The 25,497-nt window shown below is 33.4% G+C and overlaps 1 protein-coding gene across 2 annotated transcripts in view; it reads left to right on the forward strand.

The window, feature by feature from the left end:
• RFX3 (regulatory factor X3) overlaps positions 1 to 25,497 on the forward strand; it is a 292,829-nt gene that overhangs the window by 216,352 nt on the left and 50,980 nt on the right. For both annotated transcript variants that reach the window (XM_073806161.1, XM_073806160.1), the window contains 4 exons: positions 1,441 to 1,515; positions 9,873 to 10,054; positions 13,574 to 13,693; positions 24,370 to 24,491. In XM_073806161.1, coding sequence (XP_073662262.1) covers positions 1,441 to 1,515; positions 9,873 to 10,054; positions 13,574 to 13,693; positions 24,370 to 24,491 — 499 coding nt within the window. The remainder of the gene's footprint in view (positions 1 to 1,440; positions 1,516 to 9,872; positions 10,055 to 13,573; positions 13,694 to 24,369; positions 24,492 to 25,497) is intronic.

Here is a 25,497-nt window from a genome sequence, read left to right on the forward strand (position 1 = left end):
AGCCAATTAACTTAATTTTGTGATTAAAAAAAAGTTAATCATATAATAAATTGTATTATATCATCTTATGAATTATTATATACTTTAAGAGTATTTTTTCTATAATTTCTACCTAACATTCTTTTCTGTATTACATTTTATTAACTCTAGGGAAGAAGAACAAGTAACTTGGGGAAATAACATAAAATTAAAGCTACTAATTCCTAAGAAAATTAAATTTAATGTTGACATAATTGAGACTGAACATTCTGTGTATAAAGTATTCCACCATAAAGCAGTTGTAAACTTGGTGGAAAAAAAAAAGACTTTGCTTTGCTATGGATTTTGCCATCCATCTTTTTTTTTTTTTTTTGGTAGGGGGAGGCAGTATGTTGAAATTTCAAGGCATCATTAATTTTCATAGCCAATGTAAAGTATGTTATCTGTATTTGAAAGCATGAAATATTTTTTATAACTGCTTATAGGGATGTTGATTTGATCAGATAGCAAAAATAAAAATAATGATTTCTTTCCTATATAGTGTGATTTTTAATTTAACTGTAGTTAATATTGTTAATAGAATCCAGTAATCAAATACAGGGTGTTTGGAACCTGATCTTACAGTAAGTGCTATCGTGCTAGGAGCTGAGAGATAGTGATCTTTAAATATGAGGTTATCGAGAGTGCATCTCATTTATTATTGGCACCTGCTACTTAATTAAGGTGTTATGATTGCTCATGGTGTGCTGAGATTACACGGAAGAAAACTGTTTCTCTGATTGTCCCTTTTTTTGTTGGCTCTGAATTATCTTCTCTTCTACATTCCATTTCTGCTATCATTTCTAATAGCTCTGCCTCACCACCACATCCTAAACTATGATGTAGGGACCATGATTACATCTAAATGTGTTCATACTAATGACCCTCCACTTCCAAATTTTAATACAGGGTTTAGAGAAGAATGGATAGATTTAGAAGCTTTTGAACATTGATGAAGGTGTTTTTGCACATTTGCATTAAAATACTAATGCATATTAATAAAACACAAATCTGCAGTAGTTTTCTTTTGTGACAGAACGGAACAAATATTAAATACTCTTTGGGTGGGAGACTGTTTAGAAAGAGAGCGGTTACTGTCTCACATGTTGAACTACGAAAGTCAAGAATATTTTAACTAGCACAATCCTCTGGGGTTCCTGCTTCTCAGGTCTCCCTTCTTATATAATTATGGAATATTCAAAAAGGTTTACTTTTGTGATTGAGCTTATTATTAGTGTGCCTATTTTTATGTTATTCTCTGGGATTGGGGGGAGGAAGGAGGAAATACACATTTAGTGAGAGCTATTCATTAGCCACCATTGAAGAAGAAATTGAACTTTAAAGAATCTATCAAAAATTCTCTGGTGAGCCTTTTATTACTATCTTGTCTTGAGCCCTTTTTTTAATGACATCTATTATCAGATTGAAATGGCGATTGAGACGCTGCAAAAGTCTGACGGTCTGTCCACTCACAGAAGCTCTCTTCTCAACAGCCATGTAAGTTGCCTCTTCTTCATGTAAACTAATCTCTTGCTTGTTCTGCATGTGTTGCTTGCTTCTAAATGCTTGTTTTATTTATTTACTTATTTATTTTGCTTCTTAACCTTCCTTTCTCAGCCCCTTATGATCTCTGTATCACTTAATGGCAATTTTGCACAGTGGAATATCTAAAAATAGAGCCCCCAATATACTACTTCACTAGGTTTTTTTACTGTTTTGATACAGATATATTTCCAAGTTAATAACAAGCTACCAAATATTGGTAAAAAGTAACTGATGATTTAAATTTTTCTAGTGTGATATTTATTTACTGTGAAACAAATGTTTATAATCTGCATCTTCGAGTCTGAGACAGAGAAATGGTCGTGTCTGTTTGTATGACCAGTAATATTCTTTAAGTGGAAAAAAGATTGTTAATGCCAAACCCAATGATAAACTGTTCGAAATGATTTATTTACCAGTAAGACTATATAAAATGAGCAGGAAACAGCTACCTAGATGAGCTCAGGTCCTAAGACCTAAAGAAAAATGAATCCGGGCCAAAAGAAGAAGCGGGATTCTAGATAAGCCATAAACTGCCAATAATTCAGATAAAACAGGATTATTGTTACTATTTTTTAAAGCTTTTAACTGTTATCAGATGCAGCATCACTACAACACCGGTGAGTGTAAGAAGAATGATGACAATTTGTGAAACTATAAACATTTTCATCAAATGTACAAATTTTGGGGACTCAATGAAAATGATGATTAAAAATTATTTTGTTATGATTTCTGAATATATGGGAAAAAGTAAATAGACCTATGATTTAAATCTGTCTAGACAGTTCTGCTGAATTAATGTCAGTAACAATATAGTAAGAATTAGAGTTTTTCCTCCCAGCTGACAGTGTATTCTTAAATTTGGAGATAAAATTATTATTTTTAATTCTTCCCCATATTTTGTGACTGAAAAGTCCAAAATTGGATCACCCAAGTGAAATAAAATATCATTATTTTTTTCAATAAACCTGAAACATTTAGCTCATAGAAAATGTTTCACTGTGCTTTTTAAATATTTGAATTTTCAAACATTTAAATTTTATATTCCAACATAACACAAAATACTTCCTTATGTTCTTACACATTTATTTTTAGATGAAGTGGTTTGTTTCTTTTTCAAAGGGAAGTATATCATGACAAATAAAAACAAGTTAACCTACTTGGAGAATGACTACAATTTTGATGAAAATTATAGATTCTAAATTATAAAACAATATATACCTTGGCCCTTCTTTTGAAAGTTTAAGGAATATGATTTTTCCCCTTTCTGAAAGTTTGTATGCAGTACATCACTCTTTTACATGTTTCATAGGTATATTCCTGCTGTGCTAGCGTGAGTCTGTGGTTGTGTGTAGAGACTGATTTACTCTCAACTTTTAGGATGTATGTTTTGGGGAGGGGGCGAGGACCATCTGGTGTTTTGTTTTGAAAATGGCAAGGGAAAATGTTGTTCATTTTTAGTTGAAAATGTGCAGGGATATAAGAAAAAGAATCCTGAAATTTCCAGTTACCTTTTTTGAACTTTCAGACTTCTATGAAGTTGTGCTTTGATATTCAATTCACATCTCATTGTCATTTGAGATATATACTTCAGTAAAATATGTGATGTGTTTAATTTTAACTTGAATTACCCATCTTAATTAGTATTTTTATGAACAATAATGTGGATATAAGAACATTTTTGTATATTTTTATTTGTTGGTTTTTTGAAACTTTTCAAATATGTTTTTTTTCATTGTTATTCTCTTGTAAAATTCATGAAGTAATATTTAATGTTAATGAATGTGTGAATTAAGCTGCATAAACAACAGATACATGTTTGTTACTCTATGGCTTTGTACTTTTTATTACATAGCATGGCAACTCTTCCATACTGTTTATAACTCCCAGAGGCATTTCAGTATATACAGAGTGGGCATAAATGTTGCTAATGTAGTGATAATCTGTCTCTAAATATCTTGATTCACTTTTATTACACCTCTGAGGTACAGTTAAGTTTATTTAAAAGCAACACATTTATAGTCAAGTCTCTGGAAATACAAAGGATTCTAAAGATGTTTATAAACAGTGGAGAAGGGATCAGTGTTTTCTGCTGACCGGTCAGGCTTTGTTTCCACCTGAACCCATTAGAAGATCATGCTGTCTTTCTGTCCTTGGAAAATTAGTGATGCTCCTAATTTTTGTTAGATTTATCCAAGCAACTGGCATAAGCTACTACATGCATTCCAGTTGATAATCACCTGCTAAGGGTATTTTAAATTCTGTTAAAACCTAATTGATGATTTTCAGTTGTGTAGAAAAATTTTAGTGGCGAGGGTTTTTTTTAATTTAAATATGGCTAACAACTTAAATGTTAATAAGCTCTAAGTTATCTTTATCCCTTCCTATATAGCACATAATATAGAATCATTTGAGGTTTGTGGGATTCTTTGAAGTGGACATAAATTCAACCTTATGATAATAGTTCCCTGACATCAGTTTCTACAAAGGATCAATTTCATTAGGCAAAATTTAGGAGAAATTATCAATAATTTGTGTCCCATACTTACTAGTTTCTGAAGAGGGATCTTAGTCATGATTTTTGAGCTGAAAGTCTGTTGTCATTCTATTTTGCAATATGGAATAGATGGATTTTCTATTTTCTCTTTATATATTCGATTATTCACAATAATTTGGAAAATTCTTATTAGGATAAAATCAAATAAATAATCCCCTGTTGGTATAATCCAACTGGATTTCTTTGTTTTTCACCTCTCTTTCTACACATTAGAAGATTTAGTGAGGTATTAAATTTTATATCCCTTTTTCAACATATTCTTAAGAGTATTTTGTACTACTGGTCTATTTTTATCATCATGCTCTTATCATCCAGGTCAAAAATGCATGTATAACTTGCCTATTTCATACCCAACATAGTGCCTCATCTGTGACTGAGTAGTTACACTGAGTGCCATGTTCCCTTCTATTAACATTATTAACATAATGGCACTTATTCCAGTAGTAGCATTATATAGGCAGACAATAAATATTTATTGACAAGTGAAAATTCCAAGACAGTAAAGATTTTATATGTTTTATCCACTGATGCACCCCTGGTGCCTAGAACAGTGCCAGGTACATAGTAGGTGCTCACTAAATATTTGCTAAGTGAATAAATGTAAGAGACAAGTAATAGAAGGGAACAGACCTTATTTTGCCTTCAGTATTCTAAGTACCTTTGCCAATCATGTGTGCATTTATTTGGGGACTCACACGTGTATTCTTTGTTACCAAGTATGCTTCAATTAGGTGTATGTGTGAGCATTGTTGATAAGACAATGGTCTCCCTGCACACCATTTGAGTGAAAGAATGTATGGCCGAGCTATCATTTCCCCGTGTACAACCTTTAGTTTTTTTTATTTAAATATTTTTATTTCTAAATTTTTTGGCATGTGAAGATGTTATGGGTAAATGATGTGTAGTCTGCCTAAATCAAATTAGAATATCTTAATTTTCTTCATTGCAGACTTAAGTTTATTTTATACTTCTTCTCAGTTGTAAATAATATAAATTGGCATTTAATGGTTATATTGTATCAAATTTGGGATATTTTAGATTATAAATTTAAATGCAGAAACATTCTTAAATTAATTGTTCCCAAATTTCACGTAATGTTTTTCAGCTTGTGCATTTTTAAAATTCCATTTAAAGTATATAAAAAGCTTTAGGCATTTATTTTATATACCTTTTACTATCTAGTAAATAATGATTTTTGCTGGTTTTAGCTACTGAAATATATTCAGCTCAAAGCAAAACCTTGTTTTATGCTTACTTTCTCTTGACTTGGCTGTGCTGTAAATATAAGTTATGATGGAAATAAGACCTGTCAAAATGCACATCATCCGTGAACTGAACTTAAAATGAATCCTAATGGATAATAATCCATCTGGGGGAAAATGCCAATGTTACATTTAGATGTTAATTGGGGAATGCAATAATGTATATTTTTTTAATTTGTCAATCAGTATTTCCCTTTGGGACAAATAGGAACTGTTCATCTTCCTTAATCTACCCTGATTAATATAGATTAAATGCAAAGGTTGAAAGATGCAATTATCTTGGTTTCTACCCTTACGTGAATTTACATTAGTTCATTAGTAGAATAAACAGGTTTTAAATATAAAGGTTAAAAGTTCCTATGGTATTTCATGGGCTTTTAAAATCATAAATATAAACAAATATTTTATAAGACATCTTATAAAAGAGTAAAAGAAATAGCAATAGTTATTTCTAAATTACTAAATGTTAAGGGTATTGAATTAGTGTCCAAATACATTTTATAAAAGAGGAAATCCAAGGAAACAATATATCTTCTAATAGGCATGAACTTCCCTGGGGCAGCACGTGGAGTGTATACCTTCAGGTTACACTTAACTGCCAAGTTTCTCTTATAATAAAAATTAATCCTTTCTTATACTATGTTTTAGACTCAAAGATCTGACAGAATTTTATCACCGTGTCAAAACTCGAAGGTTAAATACTGGCATGTAGAATGCAGATTAATCCCCAGCTAAATCTCAAAATCTTATCTGGTAGCTCCTAAACCAATTTCCACTTACACAGTCAATTTGTGGGAGCACTACTCCTGGGTGTGCAGTTGTTGGCAGGCTTCCTAGTTGGAGCAGTCATGGCTGCAGCAGAGCCACCTCCATCCTTCAGGGCTTTTACCTCCGCTTGACCTCCTGCCCTTCCCAAGTGATCTCCAGGCTTCTGGGAAGGAATAAGAGTTCCTCCTCCTGCAAGCAAAGGGCAGGGAACAAAGTGTAGCTTTGCTACTGTAAAAGTGATAGTCACTAGAATACCTGCATACCCACTCTTGTGGAATTTTTCAAACCAACTAATGATTTTATATATATATATATATATATATATAATATACATATGTATGTAAATATGTATACACGTGTGTACACACACAGACACACAAATACATATTACAGATAAACTCAGATTTTTAAAAACTGGATTAGAAATGAAGAAAAACCTTTAACAATGTAAAATTATGTAAGAAGAACAATCAGTTTGCAAAAGAGCCAGTCCAGATTCTGTGACTTGCTTAGCCACTTCAGAGGACCATGTGGCCAATCCAATAAAAGCTTCGTTTTCTCCAGGTTATTCACTAGGGGCTTGAGTAATATTATTCAGGCTTATGAGTATTTTATTTTTATTATTTTTATTTATTTTATTTTATTATTATTATTTTTTTGCGGTACGCGGGCCTCTCACTGTTGTGGCCTCTCCCGCTGCGGAGCAGAGGCTCCGAACGCGTAGGCTCGGCGGCCATGGCTCACGGGCCCAGCCGCTCCGCGGCATGTGGGATCTTCCTGGACCGGGGCACGAACCCGTGTCCCCTGTATTGGCAGGAGGACGGACTCTCAACCATTGCGCCACCAGGGAAGCCCTGGATCATGAGATATTAATAAACTCTCATTTTTAGATATTTGTGTTTACTTTTAAGTAATTAAATATTGCAAGGTAAACAGTTAAGGCAGTTTACAGAAATTTTTAAGTTGTATCTGATTAATTAAACAAATTATTTTCATTTGATTTATATCTTATTAAAAGTATTCTACATCAGATCTATTTTATTATTTCTATACTTTTGGTTATAAAGTTCACATTATGAAATTGATTATTTTTCCATTTCTGAAAAAAAAAGCCCTTTAACGTTTCATATATAGATATATGTTCTGTTCATTAGCAAAGGAAGAAATATTTGATTTTTTATTGATTTTTATTTTTTGTTAAGAAATATACCATTTTGGCTTTGACAATATGCCTTATTATTTGAGGATACATAGACATACATACAAACATATCTGTGACATTTTTAACTTACTGGCATTGTTCAATGCTTGTAGATGTGGGCACTTCATTAGTTCAGTTGCAAAATATTACTGTTTTTCAAAAAATACTTATAGTTTTATATGCTTGCCCATTTTATGGTGTTTTTAAAAAATATTCCTTGATCTCAAGGGATTAAATTCCTCATAGAATATTCCTTTCTATATTCTGTATTTCAATATTCTTTATTTCTATATTCTTTATATATTTAGAATGCCAATGGAAGGCTCTATCTAGTATATGTACACAAAACAAGAGCCATCATTTGTGTGCAGTATGGTTCACTAGAGCTGCCCTAACACCATTCAAATGAGGAAACAATGCTTTCAGATCCCAGTCATCTTACTGAGGCACGTGGATGAAATATGTGAGGCAGGTTTGCTTTGCCACATTTTATGTGTTGTCTCTGTCAGTTGTTTCATAATCAACAAAGTCTTAAAATTTCAAAAGGAACACTAGAGACATACTGACCCACTGTTGTAGGCAGAATACTAGTCTGAGCCTTTATAACTGGATTTTCCCATCAGTTTACCACCTCTGTTTACACTAAATGAATATGTATATGTGAACTTATTCTATGTGTCATGTAGAGTACTCAGAAATCATGTGTGAATGCCTCTGGAAAACTTGTTTACTGACAGTAAGGTTACAGATGATTCATATGAAAAGAATTTTTTTTGACCTGTAAATTTTTTGGTCATTATAAAAATGAATGTTTATTTTGTGTAATCTTTTAAAAATTTCATAGGGGAGCGTTGTATATGTTCAGAGGCAATAGGTATATTTAAATGTATTCATATGTGTATGTGGTTCATAGAGAACCTAAAGGCTTCCTGACCAGAACGTTAATTTTATTTTTATTTTTAAAACTACTCTGCTCTGTCTTATAGGCTTGGTGGCCATGTTTTCTAAGCCAACATCAAGTATAGGTTAATGACATGTTTGATTACATAAATATCATGTAGGAATATTTGAAATTAAAATTGTTCTGGAAAATTCAGCTGTCACGGTTAAAGAAAATAATTCTGACAATATTTTTAATGGATTTTCTTATTAAGAGTCTGAAAGTGTAGGTTCTAAGCTTGATCACAAATCTTAAAACATGTAAGCAAAATGGAGAAATGCTTTAGTTTGAGTGTTCTTATTATCATTTTTAGTATGTGACTGTAAATTCCTGGAGGACAGGAGTGAGGTCACATTCATTTTTACATCCATAGGAGCCTAGCACATTGCCTGACTGATAGTTGATGCTCAGTAAAGGAATTCTTTTCCTTCCATAACTTACATTTAACTTGAATTGCATGTAGAATATCACCTTTTTATCACACCTTCTATATATGGCATGGAAATTTGGTTGAGACAAGTAATGTGACATATATGCTGCTTTTGTAGAAATAATAACTGGTATGCAAATAATCAGGAAAGTGTGTTGGAAACCAGATCAAGCACTGAGATGGTGTATGTATGGCCTTAAGAAAGTCATTTAAACCTATTTCAGTTCTCCTTTTATAAATAAATAATGAACAGATTGATAATTTGATTTTTCTAATGTTGAAACTCAGTACTATATACATAAATTAGATTTTTCTAAAAATTTCCTGCACATTATGTACTTTACAGATTATTTTTTAAAAATTCAGACGGGACAACATAAAACTTTAAAATGTGAACTATAGATTGAGAAAACATTGCTTTACCAACTACCATTGTAGTATGTCTTCCAAAATTATGAAAAAACATAGCTTTGAGGTAGAAAAACTCAAATGATTGTAGTAAATTATTCCTTTTCATTACACATATTTTTTTAAACCAGTCTCTAGGGAGTTTTTTCTTTCTGGGGAAAAAGAGACTGAAATTTTTCCTTACTGCTTGTAGAATTTGTCCCAGTGGATAATACCATTATTGTATTATCTTGTATAAGTAAATTGGATAAATAAATTAGAATTCTATAAAAATGAATAGAACCTTAGTGTAAATAATTATACAAGGCAGCCTGCTGTTCATGTGTTGTAACAAACCAACACTAACGACATATTATGTGCCATGCTGCCAGGCTTGGTAACATGTTTTTTTTCTGTACAATTATAAATTATATTTATAACCAGTTAATGGTATTATTTGAGTTCCTTGAAAAGGTATTTGTCTCCAAAATAGCAATCAATACAAGGAAAATTAGTATGTCTTTATATGTCCTTGAATGTTTGAAGGAATGGACATGGTCTGTGGTCAATAAATGACGGTCAGCTATTTACACTTCTGAGAGTTTTCAAAGTCAGATTACACAGTCCTCTGAATTACAACAGTTTACCTATTACATGGCTTGAGGAAGATCTTCTGAGTGTTTCTGTGTATTACAGTTGCAGTGTCTTAGAGACATTTTGGTGAATGATTTGGTTTCTCTGTGTTTACCCTGTCTTGTTTATACTAGCTCCAGTGGCTGTTGGACAATTACGAGACAGCAGAAGGAGTGAGCCTTCCCAGAAGCACTCTTTACAACCACTACCTACGACACTGTCAGGAACACAAACTGGACCCAGTCAATGCTGCTTCTTTTGGAAAACTTATAAGGTCAATTTTTATGGGGCTACGAACCAGGAGATTGGGAACCAGGTTAGTACTAAAAATAATATCATAAACTAATCTCTCTTTTTTAAACTATAGCTTTAAACAATATAGTTCAGTATATTGTTTGGGCAAAAGTACTTGATTACAGATAACATATAAAGAAAAACTAAAGAAAGCTCAGTTTATAAAATCCCCCAGGAAAAGGAAAGGTCATTATTCACTGAAAACTGCCATTCTAGTATGATGCATTGTCCTACTAAACATCAACAGAGTAAACAAAGCTTTGAGAAAAACTGATTCTCAAATCACATAGAAATGAGCAGACCAAGCTATTAATGGAAGATTTATATATGATACTTTAAAAATTAGTATATATCACTATCTTCTCTTTTGAAGAATAACTGTACTAAAGATGATGAGTAAAGTGACAAAGTTAAGTGGAAAACTGTGTATCTCTTGACTTGCAAAATTACATTGAAATGTCTTTATAAAAAACTCCTCTATTTGAATAGAGTAAAAATTAAAGCTGAGTTTTTCATTTCATTTCTGGAGACCAATTAAAAATAATTTAGTGAACTTGCAGATTTGAGGTGTTTGAAGCTCTCAGTTAATGACCTGGTCCTTTTTAACTTCTTATTGGCCTTTTTAAAACTCTTGATTGTGAAGCCATGCATCTATGGAAGTAAAAATATAGTATAGTTCCATTGCAGAGAAACTAGTAATGTGAAGAAGACTTACTTTCTCTGTTTCCTTCCTTTGTAAATAGATATGAGTGTTTTTACTAATCAAAATATGCTGAAAATAATACTTAGAACTATAGAGCTTCATTTTTGCCTTGCTATAATTTTTACAAGTTATCATAACAAATATTTTGAATAGCTGAGCAGAATGATATGGATGTTTTTGATTTCCTAAATCTTATAAAATCCATATTTAGAAGTATAAAAATAAAGATCCTATACTGTATATGACAGATGATATACCTTTAATGAGTTATAAGTCACAGCCTCATAGTATTCTAGTAAAGCTTTTTAAATATTCTTAATAAAATAAACAGCCTCAGTAATTGACTTCACTATAAATTTATACAAAAAAAAAGGAGTGTGGCCATTTTATGATATTTACAAGGTCTATATGTAGTCAAAGTGTGAATATTAAGTGATTGTACAGCTTTCAGATTGCTGGAGGTTCGGTTCTCTCATAAATGTATTTTCTTCTATCTGTACTTGAAAGGATAGTATATTTTAAACTGAAGAATATGATTGTTTATTTGGAGTAAAGGAACTAGCTCCCAGTTCCTTGAAAAAACCTTGTTTCGCTAGTATTTTTTTCCCTAGAACCAGGAAAATCATTATTTGGGGACCTAACCTACTATATCCTAGCTGATGGCTCAGTAGTTATGCATACTGTGCCAATATTTTGAATCTCTGGACTTTATTCAGCATTGTAATAGCTGTATTGTTGTGCCCGTTTTGTTACTGAAAGGGATTTCAATGGATCCTATTTTGAGGCTCCATTCAAACCTTGAAACACATCTTTAAAATAGAAACGGACAAAACTGGGGTTGTTTGGGTTTGTGAATGAGTAGAATCCATACTCTATACTCTATAAGTACATATTGCAATATTGCAGCTTTTTCTTTCTGATGTTCTTTACTTCCCCCTCTCACTATGTAGCAATTGTGTATCCTGTTCCTTTTAAAATTGTATGTAGTCTTGTAATTAGAGATGGAAAACAAAGCCTAGAAGAATAAGGAGAAAAGAAATCCTAGGGAGAAAGTTTGAACAAATACTGTGTTATGAAGCTAGCAGAACTCTAATGTAGAAAAACTGACAATGATAGGGGTGAAGTGCCAGAGGTTCTTTCTACCATGGAAACTGTGTTAGCATTCATTCTACTCCTCACCCAGGGAACAGAAAGAAAAGCAGTATAAATCATGAGGAAACCAACTGAGATTTTTTTTTTTAAGTAAACCATAAACTGTTATTTATCCATCGATAAGATTATCTGGTGAATTCATTAAAACCAGAACCAAACTTCTGCTCAAGTTTCTGGAGCTAAGTAAAAGATAAGTAATATCACCATGTTTCTAAACAAAGGTAAATCAAAAGGTAGCTTTTGTTACATCCCATCTCCAAATTAAGTTTAAACAAAGAAGACCATGGAACATACTGATTTCCCCCAACCATCTTCAGTGGAATAGAAAGAACCGCCTCTCCTCCAACCCATCCAAGATTCCAATTTATAGGAAACTGGAGAGAAACTAGGTACTTCGTGTATTTTGGGGTCTCACAAGAGAGATGTGATTTTACTTTGTATCTTTGTCATTGGCTACTCCCTCCTGTTCTCCAGTTTGTATGGGAACAGTTTCTGGTATTTTTTGTTTTTGTTTTTTGCTGTATTCTACAGTGGATCTTGGAGGCAAGATCTAATGTCTGCAAGTGGAAGGCATTAAGTTTTCATACTGGTTTATTTTGCTGAAACTATGTAGGTATTCAAATGCCCTATGTTTTTTAAACTAGCAATATTATTTATATAATAGATTTTAATGTCTTTTCAAATATATAGGATTCATCTAACGTGTGTTCTTCAATCTTGGAAGTAAAATTCTGTTTTATTTTTATATAAAATATTGAATCCACACTCCACTTGCATTTCTTCTTGTAAATGAAAGAAAAAGTTGGAAAGAACACGGATGTCTTGCTATATATAGACTTGAGAAAAACTACTATTTTCTCTTTGCAAAAATTTACATGTTTAAAATGTTATTTTTGCAAGAATTTGCAAATTTCATTCAGAGTAAAACTTTGTCATTTCTAATAACAAATATGGTCTTTCTCATGAACATGAGGAAGTTGTGACATTTTTTATCTAGGTGGAAATTTGCCATTTTCACCGAGAAATTTCCCCATGTCTGTTGTGACACATCTTATTCAGCTTGAAAAACTGATATGAATCCACAAAAACAGAGACTAATAAAATATGCTTTGAAATCAGTAGATTAAATGCCTGCTTCTTTTTTAGGTTTCAAAATATTAAATAATAGACTTCACAACATCTTGTATCAGTGAAGTTATCTTAATCATCCCTGCAGTAATAGAATTAGAAAAATACAGGACTTCTCCAAGACAGTAGAATTAAGATTTTTTTCTCTTTGTTCTGCATAACCATTTGATAATAAATTCCTAGTTAGTGTGCAACCCTTTATCCTGTTAATGAATATCCTGTTAATCTAATCTTCTAAATTATAGTTAAAATATAAAGTTGAAAATAAAATGTAACTTAAATCGAGCAAATGGATTCTGACTAATATTTAAGCAAAAGTTTATAAGGAAAAATTTTTCTTAGGGCCTTGAATTGATTGATTCAGAATCTTAATTTGATTCTTCAAATGTAGCCACCATAAAAATATACAGGTGTCCAGAACAGGTAAATCATAAATATATAACATCAATATTTTGCCTTTATCTAATTTTTCCAAATATGAAATTAAATGGACATCCTGTATGATTAATATTGACTTGACTGACTTTTTGTGTCTCTGTTTATTGTTCTTTTATGAAGAGGAAACTCCAAGTACCATTACTATGGGATTCGTGTCAAGCCAGATTCCCCTCTTAATCGTCTGCAAGAAGACATGCAGTATATGGCTATGAGACAACAACCCATGCAACAGAAACAAAGGTAGACTCTGGAATTATCATTGACATGTCAAAGCTATGTATTTCTTTAGATGTTCTATCTCCTTATTTCTGAACAAGCAGAACAAATACCTAAGTGTGCAAGAATGTCGCTATTGCTGGTATACTTTCACTACAGACAGTTCTCAAATATGATTTAGAATTTCATTCTATTTTCCAAATCTTTCACAATTACTTGTCAGACAGCGTGTTTGTCGCCTTTAAGTAAATGTGACATCCCAAACTATTCAGATAAGGAAACTAAACACAAACTGTAAGGAGCATCTGGAGAAACTTGTCAGTATTCATGAGCTTCTTACTTGTTAATCTGCATATCCTGCAGGTCATTCTTTTTGACAGTATAAATTCTTGCAGAATGTTTGGGACATCTTACATTTTCTTTGACTCCAGCTTTTCTAGATGTATAATTGTAGATACTAGAGCTATAAGAGATCTTAAGCATTCATGAATGGATGGATGGATGGATGAATGGATGGATGAATAGAATCATAGATCTTAGAATTGAAAAATACATCAGTCTAGTCTGGCCCCTCAGCCTTGTGGCAGTCAAAGCATGAAGACCCCTGTTTTTTCAGATAAATCCCAGAGAGGTTAAATGATTTGTACAAGCCCATAATGCTGCTACATAGCCACGGGCCTTCTGTCTCCTGTGACTTATATCACAGTTTGGAGTAAAGTGAAAAATCTTTCCCTCTTTACCAGTATAGCTCAACCATGACAGTAGCTACAGTTTTTCTTTTCAATTGAACATGCAAAATTAGGTAGGAGAAAGGAGGACTGCACCTGGTGCAGTTGGCCTAATCCATTGATCAGTCTCCCTAAGCCATTGATCTGGGATGGTGAGTCACCATGGTGAGATCTCCTGCACATCATACTAGCTTAATCAGAAGCCTTAGTTCCAAGTAGCTGCTGGAGAAAAAAGTATATCACACAGTAGTCCTTTATCTATTTAGTCAGCAAGCACCAATTGAGTCTCTACCATGTGCTAGGCCTGTGTGCAGAGATAAGACACGGTCCTTACCTTTGAGGAGTTAAGAAATTAGATGAGAAGGCACATGGGAATTTTTTTTTTAAGTAATACAACCTAAGAAATGCTAAAACAAAGCTTTGGTCAAGGAACTATTGGAGTACTTTGCTGAACTATTTCAGCAAAGTCTGGGAGAGGGAGGATTGGGAAGTTTCACAAAGAAAGTGCTATTTGAGTAGGGAATTAGAGGGATCAGAAAAAGAGAGGAACATTCAGGCAGAGGGAATGTAAACGAAATCACCACCGAGAGGGTCCATGTCGTCTTTGGTGAATGCACTCTGATCTGGTGAGGTTGATATTGCAGGAGAAGAATTGAGAAGAAGATTGGGTACTTTAATGGGAGATGAGATTTTAAAAGTAGTTTGGATCAGAGATGAAGGGATTTGGTTGTATATGAAGCTAATGAGTTTGTTCTTTGTGCTTAGATACTGTGCAAGTCTTCAAAGACTTGCTTCCAAGCAAAACAATGACACTTTCACATTTTTTCTAGAGAGATTACTTTTTGATTTGGGGCAAGACATATTTAGTGGGAAGAGACTGGAAATAAAGACACTTGTTAAGTGGCTTTAACACAGTCATAATTTCTAGTGAGAGTATTCAAGACTGAAGAGTCAGTTCAAGATTGGCTATTATATAAATTATTATGTTTTCTCAAACTTATTTTTTAAATTGCTGATTCCTGTTTTTTGAGGTATAGTCAGTGAAATATACTAAGAAGGGATCTGGGGAAAAAAGCCATAAAACAGTCCCTTGTATAGTTGGAGACAGAGTTTGTGTGAATTGGAATAAACTGTTGTTGTCCTGAGACCATTATTGTTTCCACCTGTTAGTGGCAATACCCTAGCTTTTACTTTCTGGTGTGGTCTCTGCGCTCATGCATAGCAGTACTACACATTGGAGATGTTGGTGCAATAAAGAAAAAAAAGATTAATTCAAAAATAATATATACTCAAACTTAAATATGAACAATACCTTGGTAAATTGCACTCAAGACAGCTGAAACTTACTTCGTCCAGTGATTTCACTGCAAAGAATCCTAGCAAGTTTTCATGGAAATGGAAACCTTCAAGAGACATTCTTTATACAAAGCCTGGGTTAGGTAAGCAAGACCAAGGAATTACAAAGGTCTCCTTATGAAACAGATTTCAGGGCGATAAAGATTGATGAGCCATGAAAACCCTGCAATATAAGTATAGTAATTATTGCTTTTAGAATTAGACATAATATGGTTGTATTTAAAAAGTGATATAAAATTCTCGGTAATATTCATAAATTGTACCGACTTTAGTTTCTTATAGTGTTAGCTTTCTTATGAAATAAGAATGTTAGAGAACCAAAGTACTGAAACTTCCTTTAATTTGTTGTTGTTGTTTTTTAATGGTACAATTTTGGATTATGGACAGTTGCTCTTGGAATGGTGTCTTGGATAACTGCTTGAATTGTTAGTGTTATCAACTTCACCAACCCCTCACTGGGATTAGGACAGAGGGAGGTTTCTGTTGTCTCTTTGAAGGATTATATCACTGGCAACATTGATAGGCCTTAAGTGAAGCCCGTTACCGCATTTAGAGGAAACACTTGGACAGGAGAGGAAAAGTGTCTCTTCCTGAGTCTGGATTCAAGGGTTAAGAGTATTTGTTGAAAACGATGAAAAAGGGACTCATTGTACTGTTTGTTTTATGGCTTATAAAATAAGGTGATTCCAAAACTCAAATGATTCTACTGAATATATTAAATTTCACATAAGAAGAGCCTGCCATTCTCCTGTTAAAGTACAAGTGACATTTGAAAGGTTTAAAATATTTTATACTAGTATTTAATATTTTGGAATATTCAAATTGTTTAAATGCCTCAAGGTTTTTTGTATACATCTATATGTGCACATCTTCCATAGTATAAATGTACATGCTTCACCTGTTCCTGTAGTAAGAAAATTCAATTATATGCAGTGATTATTTTATCAAATAAAAATTTGTACATTTTTTCTGATAAGTTTGGAATCATTGTAGTTGTAGCATTAATGATGGTTATTGTTTTGCATAGCTTTATAATTTTTAGAGCTCCTTTACATACGATGTCTCATTTGAAGCTTTGATAGGGTAGTAGAGGAAATTTCCCCTTATCTACAAATCAGATTCCCAGCAACACCACCATATGGGAACATAACCATGAGTCTGGAAATAAATGGAAACAGCTTCTGACTGTAAAACAGATGTCACAGAGCCCTTAGTTTAGCTTAATTGAAAAGATGAAGCCATCCTCAAGTCATTTACCTAAAATAAAGGAGCAGATTAGAGCCCACTTGATTCATAGGCAATCATGAGATATAACAGCTGGCAGGAGGAAATATAAGTAGACTAGGGTCTTCGATTCACTTTTGGGTTACTCAGCTCAGCAGTCTGTATACATTCAGTGGAAGGACACATAGACCTAGGCATTCCAGTAGGCCCTTTAAGTATCACTATAGTGGCTAAAATCTAGTCTAACACAGTGTAATAACTATTTGGCATGTTGATGACATTATAGGTAATCAAGAAGAGGTTAACTACCCTGGTTAAGGAAACAGGAGAATGTGTAATAGTTGGTTTCTTTTAATACCTTCTGTTGAAAATATTTCATGTGAAAATAACTTCTGCACTTAAATGAGGTAGTCTTCAGTTTTCAAGGAAATTCACTTATGGACTAATTTGCTTACCCTAATTTAAACAATAAATAAATTAGGTTATTATAGAGCAAAAAGGAGATGAGTAATTTTCAGCTTTACAAACTAAGTAAAAATGTTTGCAGCAGTTTATTTCTAATATTTAAAAGAAGCACTCAGAGAGTGTTGGCACATGTATGTCAGCTAGTCTTCCAAATCCTAGTAGCAAAAGTGGTGGAATAGAGCCAAGTGTGCTTGACAATGTGCTTGGCTGTGTTTGATCCCAGTAGCCATTCTCAAAGTATTAAACTGCATATATCATTCCTTCAACAAATACATAACAATCAATGGTTGCATATAGAATATGTCCATCACAACTAAAAGAGAATTCACAGAATCATAGAAGTTAGAGCTGGAAGGGGGAGGTCACCTAGCGCACCTCATCCTCTTGATGAGAAAACCGAAGTCCATAAAGGATAGATAATGTATCCACGATAATATAGAAACCAGGACAAGAAACCAGTCCTCTTGTCTTTGTTCTTATAAGAATTCCGTCCTTCAAGAGGTAATATAACCCAAAGAGAAACGTGCACATGTAATAAAATTTAAGGGGAAAATCACACTTGAGTATGTCCTAAATAAGTGAGGAAATGTGCCACTTTCTGCCTCTGTGAATGGTCTTTTCATAGGAATTGGATTCTGTGAAAGAAGAAACCTTTGTGGCACTGAGGAGAGGAAAATAGAGGCCATTGGAAAGATGGGACAGCAAGGCTAGTTGGCTGTAGACAGATGTGAAAGCATGCGTGTTCCTAAGGAGTGAGGACAAGAACCTTTGTCATTTGAAGACCTTTCTTAATATAGTTTCATAGATTAGTGGAATGAACCTTATATTTAAAGGTGGGAAATAGGGATTTGAATACAGGCTGCTTTGGCACTTCAGTGTGTGTGACTGAACTTCACTGAACCTCAGTTTCTTCATCTGCAAAATGGAAATAATAATAGACTACCTCAAAGATTTTTTTGAGGTTCAAGTGGAAATAAAGGACTTTATAACCGGAAATATCCAAGTGATAGGATAAAATAATAATTATTATCATTATTATACTATATGCACTAGAGAAAATATTTCTTTAGAAAATATTTCTTTAAGAATAAGGCTGTTTTGGAGAAGAATGAAGCCTGGCAATTGGGCAAGTTTGGCTTCCATTTCTTTGTCCCTCCAGGCCTGTGGTTTCCAACTGTGATTGATGTTAATAGTTTACAATTCCTCTCCTGGCCATAAATTCCCTGGGGTCATTACAGAGATAAGCGTCTAGGGCTGGTAAATTGCTCTGAGGCAGCTGAGGGTGGCAGGAGGGTAGGAGTCTTTAGCGGTAGGATGATCATGTATCTGCATTTGGCTTTTAGGAGACAAACAAGGAATCTTGGCACTGAGGTATTTAATGTTCACTACCACTGCAGCAAGTCCTTGCTGTAAATATATTTTCCATTGAAGATGGGAGAATCATAAATAATCACATTCAGTAATTATTAAGTATAGTCATTCATGTAAAGTTTGTTACTACTAACAGTCCCCACTTATCCTTCTGATGAATATTTATTGAACTTGTAAATTGTTCATCAATAAGCACTTTATGTGCAAGATCTCATTTGGCAATTATATCATTATCTACTGATACGGAAACTGAGGCTCATTTAATTTTACTGTATGCAAGAAGCTAATTTATTTTTTCCTAGATAGAGCTTCAGATGCCCTTTTTCCGTTTTTGTTGCTGTCTTGACATCAGGTGGAGTCAGGTTGTCATTCTCCAAATAAAGGAAGAGTGAGAACATTCCTGTAGGATCAGTTTAACAGAAAGGACCAGCTGTAGACGAAAGACGTATCCTAAAGGTGTCATACATATTTGTAGCAAGAATATATCAGTTCTATACAGTTAACCCTAAATTACCTACGCTAGGAGAACTCAATGAAGAAATTCATGAGATAAGGGAATCTTATTTGCCTCTTTCAACACCTAGGAGAGCAGTAAGCACATTGTCATTTGTGAAATGAATGAATGATCCATAGACTTTTATTTCAGCCAGCAGCTTCAGCCTCTTCCCTTTCCTACCTCTCCCACATTTCCTACTAAAACTGATGCAATTGATACAAATACCCCCATTTGAATTTAATTTTTCCTCCTATCCTTTCCCAATCATAGATGTAGAGCTAATGACAAGACAAATACTATGAGAGCCACCAACAAGGATTGAAGAGATGTAATAACTATCATTAACCAGCAGAGTTGATGTTAGAAGTTGTTTAGATATAGAAGTATTCAGTGTGACATCAAGGAGTTCATTACTATTCTGAAAAGATGGCACTCAACATTATTTTCTTCTGATCTGTTCATGTTTATATCATTTAGTTCATTTCAGACCTCAAATCATCTAAAACTTTTCTGGGACAATTTTTCCAAAGAGAATCTCAAGATTCCAATAGAAAATTTTAACCTTTTGTCCCGATTATCATGCAAATCAAATGATTGTGTACCTTCTAGACTTATAAACATAATAATGACTCTAAATGCCTATACAGCTCAGATTTTGCATCTTTCATGTGCATTTTTCACCTGATTCAAAGGTAGTTTTACAAATGTTTCATTTAGTCTGTTGAAAATCCTTCCACCTGCTACTGTTAGTTGAATGTGATGGTAACTATATACCATTCTTTGCCTTCCATTGGACTCCTTCAGTGTCTTTATGTGTGAGATTATTGACAGAATTAGATATTATTTTACAGTAGAGTTACAGCTGTCCAAGTTCTAAATAACAGCTATGACTAACCCCATGGGGGAAGATTCCTAATAATTTTCCAAGTTTCTGTGTTAGTGACAGGTTTCATGCATACGCTCAGCTATTAAAGTATTAGAGTTTCTTTGATTTCTTAATCATTAACAACTTTAGCTTTGATTGCCCAGGGAGTTGCAAGCTGTTAAAATTATCATTTGCCTGTTAACTAATTTTGAAACCAAGAGCTGTTTCTTCATTTGATGTAGTACAGGTCTTTCTCAGAGCACATACAGCTCAAGAGCACTAAGAATCTACTATAAGAAAACCTATTCTAAAACAATGAATTTGTAAAATAAATGGGAGTAAAAGCAGAGAATTCTTAAATACTAAAGAGTTCAGTTTTTTAAAAGATTCAACAAAGAATTTTTTTCAGTAGAAAACATATCTTTTTTTTACAATTTAGTATTTAAATAGTGATTAATTTCTGTTAAAAAAGAGAGAGATAGGAAATCTGAAAGCTGTGTTTCAATGTTAAAAAGTCACTTGAAATTCAATCAGAGCTAAGATAATGTTGGATTATCATGTAAGTCAATGGAATATTAAAAAACATCCTGGAAAAATTCCATTTATACACAGCCTTTTCAAAGTCATGCCCCTACAATACTTTACCCATAGTAAATACTCAATAAATATTTGTTAAATAGATTTGCTATATGTTAAGATCAATTGATGGTGTGATAAAATGAAGTGGTACCTTGAGCATTCATTCATACATTCATTCATTCATCCACCATCCATTCAGAGATAGTTATTTACATTCCAAATGTAGTTTATTGAAAAATTGAAAAATGACTTATTTTATAAAAAATGACTTTTCTCTAATGTTATAATTGTATTTCTACAATTGGGCTGAAGGAATTTATTATTGGTCCAAGAAGCTCCTGTGGTCTAGTTCTGTGCAGGCTACTTAAGAAGTACATGAGAAGCTAGTTAAAATAATAAATTCCTAATCCCCATTCTCAAAGATTTTGTTCCGTAGATCTAGGGTGAGCCAAGCATTTGAATTTTTTTTTGAAATCTACCCAGATACTGATATACAATTAGGTTTCAAAACCTAACATAATATCATCTAGAACTGTTTCTTCCAGAAGAGTCAGTTACCACAATTATTTGCTTAGCTTATTTATAGTGTGCCTGAGGTAATGGCAGGGATAGGATGTTTTCCTTAGACAGGACATCAGGAAAAGGAACATCTAGCTTTCCTCAGTTCAGTATTTCTAATTTCTGGTGATTCCTTTTAAGTATCAATACAGTGCCAGGCAATACACTGTGGATATGCCACTACCTAAAGCAGGAAAAGCAAAAGTCAGCACTACCTGGAAGCTCTCTTATACTTATAGGCCAACACTAATACTGTTCTTTATATGAGCCCTATCCCTGCCCTTTCTGATGTCATTCTTTATGTCACAAAGCCCTCCCAAACTTGTCTTCACACCTTTCTCTAAAGAGATAGAATGGAAGGTTCTGGCTTGTAGAGGTCCTATTCTTGCTAACCCAGGCAAGCAAGAATGGATACACATAGTGCATCTTCGCCCAATCCATTCAATTTTTCACTTTGTGACCCTTACTCTGAGCTTAGAATTAGACCTCTCATTTTACAATTCTGACTGTATTTTCTTTTTTCTTCACCTCTCCTAAGATTTGTTCTTAAGTACTGACCTGTACAGTTTCTCCAGAATTAATCAACTTATTTCCTTTTCTTCTACAAGCTAATCTTGATGTATTTTCCATCTCCTGTATAATAGAATGTACCTCTAATCAGTCCTTCCCACTCAATATCATTATTATTAAGCATAATCATACATTAATTGTAATGTATTGTGGCTTTGAGTGCTTATTAAAAAAATCTCTTTCTCGTTTGGAACTGCTGCTGTCTACATCTTTCTAAGGAAGCGGATAATTTTGCTTGCAGACTACAGGCTTGCTAAGCACTATGTGCAAGTAGACAGTGACATAGCATCTGTCAGATGTCTATATGTCAGTCTAAGATGAATATATGTCATATCCTTTTACGGTCCTTGATATTTGTGCCTATTAAACATCTGTAGTATATTAGATGCTATGCAGGATAAAGCATAGCTGGGCAAAGTCTAATAATTACTGTCTCATCCTATACTGAAAGTTAATATAATTGAAGACTATAGGAAATATTTCCATTTTTCTCTTCTCCAGAGTAAATATTTCAAATCCCTTTAACCACTTTTGTTTATTAACTCCATGAACCCCAAACTCCATTAACGTAAATGAAGAAACATGGTTAAACAATTTTAGCCTCTTTTATTAGCGATATAAAACTTCACAGCTGAAAAAAGGAGGCTAAAACCAAATGAAACCTGGAATGGATCAATGAGGACAAAAGCGTCCCTAAATACATTCCCTAAAGGTAAAATCATTCAGGTCTTCTAGAACAGACTGGCTAGCAACTGCTGCCCCACACAAGTACCCCAAGTTCTTGCCTCACAAAGATTTTTTTTTTTTTTTGCCTCTCTAAGATGATTCTTTAAGGAGGAAAAGAAAATCAGGAAAACATTCAATTTTTTAGAAGTGGCACTTCTAGCACGTCACAATACTAACCCTTGTGTTCTCTCTTGGTGTGGCCCCAATTGAAGAGTTCTTCCAGATTTTTTTTTCCATTAATGAAAAGAATAGGTTTGAGTTCTTTTGTATCATTAGAAAATAATGACCACCATTTTGGTGGTACAGGGTCATCACTAAAATGATAACAAGAATGAGTGTGTTGTACCCTTTTTTCACCCTGTTCATCTTCCAACTTTATTTTTGCTTTTCCTATAGTTCTTTGTGAGATGCTATCACATAAGAAATACATGTAAATGTCATTATGAGTGACTTTGCAGTTTTTCGTGGAAATTTCATTTATCTAAGTCATAATTAATAACATTCAAGATTGAATCATTTCCTAAGGCAACCTCAGCGTTAGTTTGTGCAGTGTTTCACCAGGTCCGTTCATTTTCTATCTGTTGTCAGAGTGCAGGCATCTTTGAGTGTATCTTGTTCATGTAGTGGGGACATTGTTACTTACAGTAACTTCATATTAATGATACAGTTAACTTATGGTATCAGTGTACGAGTCAAGTATCTGGATGGTGAGAATATTAGGTGGTTCTGTTTATAAATATAATTAGAAATGGGAAAAAATGGAAGGACAAACAACATAACGTGCATGATGATATCTCTAGGTAATAAGCTCATTGTAGATTTTAACTTTTTCTTGCGTTTATCTGTTTTTTTTAATTTCTAAAATGAAGAAAAATATGAAATCTTAGAGAAAGGAGAAATTATAGTTGCTGCTTATTTCTTACTTTGTATTTGCTTATCCTAGGAGACTTACCTATGCATTTTTTGTATGCGGTATTTCTCTCCCAAGCAGTCTTTCCCTTCTTGCCCGTGCTGCTGAAGCATATTTTCTCTATTTTAGCAGTATGCAACGTTCATGAGTTTGTATAACGAGGACCTAAATATAAATACATAATTGTAGCTGACTTTGATTCTTTTAATTTTTTAAATTTGATAACCTAGGTTTGTAGATGGATTTTTGCATGCATTTTGCTGCAAGCTGATGCTTATGGTCTTTGTATTTGCAGATGTGGACAGGAGTCAAAGGAGATGAATGTGTTGATATGCATGGGAGGCTTTAGGTGATATGAAAAACAGTATGGTAGAGTTTGTAGGTTGAATCATATTTTGGAGATATAAATTAAATGAAAGCCATTCATTAACATTTCTCAGGCCCAATGTCCTAGATCTTAATTCAGATTAACATCCCAATGTATTTAACATGTTTCTCCCTTGATCCATTGGCCATTAAAAGTTATGTTCAAACTGTGTATTAAAACTATAATCATGGACATCTTTGCTACTGCTGTCCAAAGAAATACCTCATAACACTTTCATTCTTAGCTAAATTTCTGAATTTTCGAAAATGGGTCCCCTTCCTAAGCCCCTCCCCTTCTTTTTCCTTTTTACAATTTAAAAAATTTCTTCATCCTAACTTTATGAGACTGTCAAGGAAGAAACTCTTACAACTATCATAAGACATTAAAGAAGACAGAACAAAATTGAATGCCTTGGGAGTTTTGTGTAGTACAAAAAAGCAAGGAATAATTTGGTTTATTTGTTTTTTCCCATCTAATATTTTTAGGTACAAGCCTATGCAGAAAGTGGATGGGGTTGCAGATGGTTTCACAGGAAGTGGTCAACAGACAGGCACATCTGTTGAGCAAACTGTAATTGCCCAAAGTCAACATCATCAACAGTTTTTAGGTATGTTAAGGTGTAATGCATATTAGTTGCTATCAGGATTTTGAAAACAAGAGAACAACAGTAGTGTTTTCTCCAAGTACAATGTCTATTACAGATGTTAATTACATAGATTTTTTTTGTGTGCTGAAACTATGCACATTATATGATAGTTCTAGTTCATTTCTACTTTTTCATAGAAAAAGAGCTTATTTTTTAAAATCTCAAGCTATGTAGAACTTCTAAATGCATCTGAATTAAAGGCTTATTTCTATGAAATTGTTTTCCAGAATTTGTATTAATTGGGCATTTATGATCAAAATTGTGTGGTAGTTTCAGTAGTAACTTGAAGAGCCAAAAAGAATTCTTATTTCCTGTGTATAAAGTTGCATATGCATATAGTCTTAGATTAGAAAAAATTATTATAAACTTTTAAAAAGTAATTTATTCTTTTAAATTGATCACAGTATTTGCTACTTCTGTAATTTTATAGATGGTATGCATGTTTCTTGTTATTTAAAGAGTTAAGGAAGTGGAACTTGAACATTTTGCATATTCCTGTCGTAGCTAAAGGTGCAAAAATGGCACTTTAATTGACAGCTCTTCTAGAGATGAACATGCATAGTTTCGGTACAACAGATCAAGATAAGTAGAAGCTCTCAGAGAGTGCGTGTGTGTATGTGTCTGTGTGTGTGTATATGTGTCTATGTGCACTTTCTGACAAAGACAACTGAAATGTACTCTGGGGTCAGAATGGCTACTGAAGTTGAAAGCATTATGGCAGCATTCCCAAACTAGTGTCCTCAAGTATATTCTTGTAGACCCTTGAGCTCTCAGCAAGAATCTTTATGTTTTTTATTTTGTGTCCTTATTTCAATTATAATCTTAAAAAAAATAAAAGCATATTCTGGATTACCTGGAAGACTAGAACGAATACCGTTCTGCAATTTTAGTTTCCACATTTGTATTTGAATTTATCATAAGGTTGGCACCAAAGTGTATTGCATTAATTGTCCAGAGCCAATGAGAA

Source organism: Tursiops truncatus, chromosome 6, assembly GCF_011762595.2.
Source record: "Tursiops truncatus isolate mTurTru1 chromosome 6, mTurTru1.mat.Y, whole genome shotgun sequence".
NCBI classification, from domain to species: Eukaryota; Metazoa; Chordata; class Mammalia; order Artiodactyla; family Delphinidae; genus Tursiops; species Tursiops truncatus.